The following is a 7,202-nucleotide window of genomic DNA, read 5'->3' on the forward strand; positions in this document are numbered from 1 at the left end:
ATCACATAGAGACGGTCGACGGCGACGCTTTCACCACGGCTTCCGCGACGCGATGGTCTCTCACCATCGCTTCCGCGAGCCGCGAGTCTTCGTCCATGTATTCTTCGCCCACGGGATCCGACAGCATCGCGGACGTCACCTTCTTCTCCTTCCCCAGCGCCGCCTCCTCGCGCGCGTCCACGCGTCTCAACTGCGCCTCGCACTCGCCGGCGAGCGTGGGATCCAACGCGTACACGCGAAGAAGATCTCGCCGCGCCGCGTCGTGCTCGTGCGTCGCGAGGAGCGACACGCTCCGACGCCACAGCGCCTTCACGTCGTCGCCGTCCGCGAGCAGGAGCGCCCCGAGCCGCCGCAGCGCCTCCGCGTGCTCGCCCTGGCGCTGCAGCGCGAGGGCGAGGTTTAAGAGCACCGCGCGTTTCAACGCCGCGACCGCGGCGTGTTCGTCGTCAGAGTCCATCCCGCGCAACCCGGAGAGTTGGTGGTGCGCGACTTCGTACTTGCGACGCGCGAGCGCGAGGTCGCCGCGCGCGAGGAGCGCGTTGCCCTCCTTCTTTCCCGCCTCCGTCTCGCGAAGCATATCGGCGAATTCAGCCTTGTGCCAGTTCACGGGCGCGTCGAAGTCGATCAACGTCACGATCCACTCCACGGTGACGCCGGTCGCGGTCTCTTCTTCTATTTTTTTAATCGCGTCGGCGACGGCGCCGGGAAACGCCCTCTCGCCGCCGTACCCGTGTCGGCCGTGTCGCGCGTCCGACAGCGTCACCACGGACGTCTCCCCCGGAACCATCAGCCGCACGGACGTCTCGAGCGCGTCTGGGACCGCGCCGGAGCCGAGCATGAATTGAAACGGTTTCGAATCGAGCGTTTCATCCGTTCGGGTGTCGTACGCCGGGTCCCCGCTCCCGCCGCCGCCGCCGCCGCCCGTCGCGAACGCGCGCGCGGCGTAATGCACGCGAACGACGCAGTCGTGCACGGGGCAGTCCGCGGGGAAATCCCCGCGCCCTGGCTTCTCGCGTCGCTTCACGACGACCCCGTCGCCGTAGACGTCGCGGACGTGCGTCAGCGCGACGAGCTTCGCCTCGTACGTCGCGCCCCGCGTCGCCGCCGACGCCGGCGGCGCGCCGCCGCCGCCGCGTCCGACGAGCCCCTCGCGAGGCTCGCACCATATCGTCGCCTCCTCGCCGACGCGCATCGTGTCGATCGCGGCCGCGAGCTCGGGGGCGATCGCGCCGTCGCCGCTGACGTACGACACGACCGTCTTCGGGAGGAAGACGACGTCGTCTTCGCCGTCTTCGCCGCCGCCGGGGACGCGGCCGGAGATTTCCGCGACCACCTCGAACGGCGGCCGCGGCGTCTCCCACCCTTCCCCTTCCCTCGTGATCCGTTTCGTGACCCTCCCCGGGGCGCCGCCGCCCACGTCACGGCCGACCTTCGCGGAAGGACGCGTGGTCGCGCTCGAGCCTGCTTTAATCGCGGCGGTCGACGTTCCGTCTTCCTCCGGCTCGCGGCGACGGCCCGGGCCCTGGCCCTGGCTCGGGCTCGCCGTCGCCGCCGCCGCCGAAGCCGCCGCCGCCGCCGACGTCGCCTTCATCGACACCTCGCGCGCCGGGTACGTCGCCAGGATCTGCACGTCGAAGTACAGCACGTCCTCCGGATCACGCGTCGGGAGCGGGCGCCTCCTCCGCGCGAACGACGGATGCATGACGCCGTACTCGGGCGTCACGCGCACGACGACGCGCTCGTTCACGCGCAGCGTTCGCAGCGCGAGCTCGAGGCCGCGGATCGACGAGACGAGATCGCACGCGTTCGCCGGTCTCCGCACCTCCGCGCGATGCGACGCGAGCGCGCTCCAGGACGCGAAGCCGTGCGACGCGACGTCCTTCGCCGCCTCGAGGTCCTCCCTCGCGTCGCGCGCCGGGTCGTACGCCATCGCGCGCGCGGGGACGCCGTCGTCTCTCGTGCTCGCGAGGAGGCGCGCGTCGGTCGGGATGGACGCCGTCCCCGCCGCCCTCGCCCTCGCGTCCGCCGCGGCGTCGCACGCGCGCGCGACGACGTGCGCGACGATCTCGTGCCCGTCCTTCGCGATGCTCGCGTCGTCCGTCCTCGGCGGCGTCGTGTTCGAGGCGAGGATCTGGACCTTATCCCCCGCGACGCGCAGCTCTCGCGCGACGACGGACGCGGTCGGAGGCGGTCGCGTCTGATTCCACGGCACGACCGACGGCGGCGGCTCGCGGAGCGCGCGCGCGCGGACGGAGGATCGCCATCGCAGGAGGTCTCTGACGTCGGATTGCGACGCGGACGGCGGCGCCGCCGGCGCGTCGCCGTCCGCCGCCATCGCGCGCTGCGGCGGCGGCGCGCGGCGAGGCACTGATGAGACGAGAGAGCTGATGACATCGCGTCATTCGGACGCGACTTGGAACTCCAAAAGGCGCGCGCGACCGCGACCGCCTTCGAATTGATCCGATAGGGCTTCCCCCGCGCACTCCTCCTGTCGCAGCGCACGAGGGAGAATGGCGATGCGCGTTCTCAGCCCCGCGGCGTGCTCGCGCGTCGCGATGCCGCGCGCCGTCGCGACGCGGCGCGCGTCGGCGCCGAGCGCGCCGATCCGCGCGCGCGGCGGACGCGAGGGCTCGCTCGGGGCAGGGCCCACCACCGTCCGGTGCGTTGGAACGATCGCGCGCGTGGTTCGAGCGCCCTCGACGTCCGCGTTCGACGACGCCGCGCGCGCGCAGACGGACGACGTCGCGTTCGCGCGCGTGGCCGCCGCGGTGCGGCTCGCCGCCGCGGTCGCGCCCGCGGTCGTCCTCGCGGGGAATCGCGCGCGCGAGCCCGCCGCGCGCGTCGCGCGCGCGGCCGCGGGAGGAGGAGGATCGAGCAGAGCAACCCTCGGCGACGAGGACTCTGAATTCCCCGCGACGGGCGGCGTCCCGGGGATCGGAAGAAAGGCGTGGTGGGGCGAGGGGACGTACACGCAGTCGCTGCGCAGAGGCGGGACCTTGGGTCCTCGCGCGATCGGCGGCGCCGCGGGCGGCGCGAAGGGCGACGACGACGCGTCGTCGGATCCGAGCAAGAAGAAACTGAGCGACCTGTCGAAATTCACTTCGGGCCCTCAGGCGGCGTCCGCGAGCGCGGCGGCGAGCGACGCGCCAACTGACGCCGACGCCGACGACGCCGACACAATGGACGGGTCAGACCAAGACGAGTCGTCGTCTGGCTCGCGTACGCCGCGCGCGAACCCCTTCGAGCTTCTGTACGTCGCGCTCGTGAAGCCTCTGCGCGATTTCGGATTCGGGCGAACGTCCGTCTGGGAGGGCGGCGTCGGCTTGTTCATCCTCGGCGGCATGGCGCTCACCGCGCTCGTCGTGAACTGGGTGTTGGGCGTGAACTTCAACAAGATGCGGTCGTACCAGGCGTTCGTGGAGTTCCCGTTCGCGTGCGGCATTCAAGTGGGGACGCAAGTTAGGGTGCGAGGCGTCAAGGTTGGCAACGTTTTGAGCGTTCGGCCGAACCTGGAACGCGTCGAGGTGCTCGTGGAGATGGACGATGACGGCATCGTGATCCCGCGTAATTCGCTCGTGGAGGCGAACCAGAGCGGTCTGATCGCGGAGACGATCATCGACATCACGCCGGAGATTCCGATACCGAAAGCGCAGTGGGGGCCGCTCGACAGCGGGTGCGAGGGCGAGGGTTTGGTCGTGTGCGACCGCGGGAAGATCCAGGGTACGCCCGGGGTGAGCATGGACGAGCTCGTCGGCATCTGCACGAAGCTCGCGCGGGAGATGGACAGCAACGACGGCATCGCGAAGATGTTCGCGACCGCGGAGACGGCGCAGGACTTGATGAAGAACCTCGAGCCGCTTCTCTTGGAGGCGGCGGAGATCGCGAAGGAGCTGCGACCGATGCTGCAAAACGTCCAAGAGCAAGGGACGCTGGACACGATCGAGCTCCTCGCCGGCCACGCGACCAAGGCGGTGACGGACATCCGCGAGCTGAAGCGGACGATCTTAACGGACGACAACCAGGAGATGTTGCGGCAGTCGATCACGATCATGACCAAGACGCTGCAGCACATGGAGAAGGTGTCGGGGGATATATCCAGCGTCTCGGGGGACCCGGCGACGCGGCAAAACTTGCGACATCTCATCCAGTGCTTGTCTCGATTGGTGGACAAGTGACGCGGCCGAATCGCGGGGGCTGGGGGGCGGGGGGAGGAGAGAGAGAGAGAGAGAGGCGCGCGCGGCGTGTCTGGATGTAAGCTATACCACGCGTTACCCGTCGAAGGAAGCGTCGCTACGACGCCGCAGCGCCGCCGCCGCCGCCGCCGCCGCCGTCGTCGCCGAGGCGATAGTCGTCCGTCGAGAGCGCGAACCCCGCGCTCGAGAGCTCCTCCCTCGCCGCGCGCGCTCTGCTCGCGAACGCGCCCTCCTTCTTCTTCCCGGGTTCCGCCTCCGCGCGCACCGCGGCTTCGAAGTCCGCGCGCGCGGCGGCGACGGCTTTCGCCGGCGGCACCTCTCTCACGAACGCGTCGCTCTCTCTCGCGTCGTCGCGCCACCCCGACGACCCGGGGACCTGACCCGCGAACACCGCGATCGAGCGCACCGCGCCTCGCGCGCGACCGTACGCCAGCCCCGCGACCGCACCCTCTCGAAACCCGCGGTCGAACCCTTCCTGCACCGTGGCGCTCTTCCCCTCCTCGATCCCGTCGCGGAATCCTTCCGCGAAGAAGAGCTCGCGCCGTCTCCGCGCCTCGCGCTCTAACGCGTCGCCGTCGCCGCGCGCGTCGTCGTCGTCGCCGCCGCCGCCCGCGGACGCGCTCGCGGGGTCCGCCGCGGCGTTCTCGTCCGCCCACGGGTCCACGCCCATCGCGCGGACGCGCGCGCGCGAGAGTGCTCGAGCGGGAGCCGCGCGACGGCTGCGCGAGTTGATGATACTCTCGTGCGCGGGCGCGGGCGGTCGGTCAACACCAGACAGCAACGACCCCGCCTCCCGCGGCTCCCGCGCACACCACGCACACCAGCCCGCGCCGCGTCGAGAAGAGACGCCCGCGAAATGTCCGTGAGGTGCGTCGCGTCGCGTATCGCGTCCCGCGTCGCCCGCGAGGGAGGCGTCTCTCTCGGTCGCGCCGCTCGCGCGCGCGTCGCGTCGACGACGCGGCCGCGTCGTCCGCGGTTGGATTTCGTCGTCGGCGCGAATTTGAAATCGCGCGCGCGCGCGTCGTCAAATCTCGCGCGCGTGCCCACCCGCGCCCCCGTCGTCGTCCTGACCCTCCGTCTCCGCGTCCATCCCTCCCCGCGCCCGCGCGTCGCTCAGGTCATCCCTCCCGGAGCTCCCCCCGGGCGTCGCCGCCGCCCTCGCCGGCCCCGGGTCGGTGAAGAAGAACAAGATCCCGAGAGGAAGCGGGGTCTCCGCGTCGCTCGCCGCGGGGTCGATCGCGGACCTCATCCATCATCGCGCGAGCGGCTCGAACGCGGACGACAACGACGCGATGCGCGTCTCCGTGACGTGGGAATCCGTCGGCGGGCCGCGGGGGAAGCACGTCGCGGAGTGCGCTCCCGCGGACGGCGAGGAGAACGTCGGAGACGCGCCGTCGCGCTCGAGGAGCGGCGGCGCGCCTCTGCGAGAGATCTCTCAGCGCAACGTCGACCCCGCGTCCGACGCGCCGCCGGCTTCGGCTTCGGCTTCTTCGAACGCGCCGCCGCCGCATAGGCCGCCGCCGCCGTCGTCCGCGCACGACCTCGACGAGGTCCCCGTCCGCGGCGCGCCGAACGTCTCCTTCAGCGCGCTCTTGGAGGAGAAGCTCCGAGCGGATCCATCCTCCGCCGCGCCGCCACACGAGCGCGTCCCCACCGGGCTCTCCCCGACGGCGCGGTCGAGCTCGGCGAGGAAGTTCCTCAAGAAGGGCGCGCGGTCGCAGCGCACGACGCCGCCGCCGCGAAGGCACGGGAGCCACGGGGCCAGCCCGGGGGGCGGCGCGAACGAGCGGAAGGAGCGGAAGGAGACCGCGCCGAGGGTGGACTCGAACCTGCGGCCGGGAGGCGCCGGCGGCGGCGTCAAATCGCCGTCGCCGGGCGCGGCGGCTGATGGGAACGGAAAGAATAAGAAGGTCGCGGCGGCGCGCGGAGGACCGGGACCGGGACCGGTCGCGGCGTCGTACCTCGACGTCAGCGGCGACAAATTGGGGTTCGGGTTCGACGACGACGCGGAGGTCGCGGAGACGGTCAAGGTTGTCGTCGAGAAGAAGAAGAAGAAGGCGGGAGCCGGCGCCGAGTCGCCCGACTCGAAGCTCCGCGAGGCGCGCGAAGAAGCCGCGGCGGCGGAGCTCGCGGAGTTTGAAGCCCTCGAGCGCGAGCTCCTCGCCCCGGGGGGGATCCCGACGCCCGCGAGGAGGGACGCGGCGCGCGGGGATCCCGTGAGCGACGACGACGACTCGGACGACTCGGACGACGACTTCGAGGTTGAGAACCATTTCGCGACGAGCGCCGACGCGGCGGCGGCGGGCGGCCGCGCCGCGTTCGACGACGCGGACGAGTGGGCGTCCGAGTCCGAGTCCGAGCGCGGGGAGCGCGAGGAAGTCGACGCGCGCGTTGACGTCGACGCCGCCGCGGAGGACGAGGAGGAGGAGGAGGAGGAAGAGGGGGGACCCGGGGAGGGGTCGCCGGCGTTGATCCAGTCGCTGTTTTACGCGAAGCAAGCCCGGGCGGCGACGGCGGCGGCGGCGAGCGGTCCGGGCGCGCCGTCCCAGCGCAAGTCGCTCCGCGCCGCGACCGTAGACGACAGGTCCGCGGCCGCCGCGGAGGCGGAAGCGCACGCGCGCGCGCACGCGGCGATCGCGGAGAAGGAGCTTCGACGCGAACGCGAAAAGCTCGAACGCGACCGCGCCGCGCTCAGCGCTTCGCGACGACAACTCGCGAGGGACAAGCAGTCCTGGGAGCTGAAGCAGCTCGAGCACCAGCGCGTCATAGACGCGCAGCTCGCGGAGGTGAAGAAAGAGGCGGATAAGCTGAAGCGCGACCGGACGCGCATGGAGCGCGAGTCGAAGAAGGCTGCCGCGGCGGCGTTGCCGACGAAGAAGGAACGCGCCGACGTCGAGAACGCTCGCGAGGAGCTCAAGCGCGTCGTCGAGGACGCGAAGGCGAGGGACACGAAGCACAGACACACCGCGGATCGGCTGCGGACGAAGGTGGCGACGCTGAGCACGGAGG

At 71.5% G+C, this 7,202-nt stretch overlaps 3 protein-coding genes across 3 annotated transcripts; 1 reads left to right on the plus strand and 2 right to left on the minus strand.

Annotated features, from left to right (window-relative positions):
• Position 1: 1 nt before the first annotated feature.
• Positions 2–2,335, minus strand: MICPUCDRAFT_58748 (uncharacterized protein; the record flags this gene model as incomplete). The annotated part of the gene is made up of 1 exon (XM_003059426.1): positions 2–2,335. The coding sequence occupies one exon, from the start codon at positions 2,333–2,335 to the stop codon at positions 2–4; it is 2,334 nt and encodes a 777-aa protein (XP_003059472.1).
• Positions 2,336–3,179: 844 nt separating this feature from the next.
• On the plus strand, positions 3,180–4,175 carry MICPUCDRAFT_17942 (ATP-binding cassette superfamily; the record flags this gene model as incomplete). The annotated part of the gene is made up of 1 exon (XM_003059122.1): positions 3,180–4,175. One exon carries the CDS (start codon positions 3,180–3,182, stop codon positions 4,173–4,175), a length of 996 nt encoding a protein of 331 aa, XP_003059168.1.
• A 72-nt stretch (positions 4,176–4,247) lies between these two features.
• MICPUCDRAFT_69508 (uncharacterized protein) lies at positions 4,248–4,863 on the minus strand (the record flags this gene model as incomplete). Its single annotated transcript, XM_003059427.1, has 1 exon — positions 4,248–4,863. One exon carries the CDS (start codon positions 4,861–4,863, stop codon positions 4,291–4,293), a length of 573 nt encoding a protein of 190 aa, XP_003059473.1. The 3' UTR covers positions 4,248–4,290.
• Positions 4,864–7,202: the final 2,339 nt, after the last annotated feature.

Source organism: Micromonas pusilla (genome assembly GCF_000151265.4).
Source record: "Micromonas pusilla CCMP1545 genomic scaffold MICPUCscaffold_6, whole genome shotgun sequence".
Classification (NCBI taxonomy): domain Eukaryota; kingdom Viridiplantae; phylum Chlorophyta; class Mamiellophyceae; order Mamiellales; family Mamiellaceae; genus Micromonas; species Micromonas pusilla.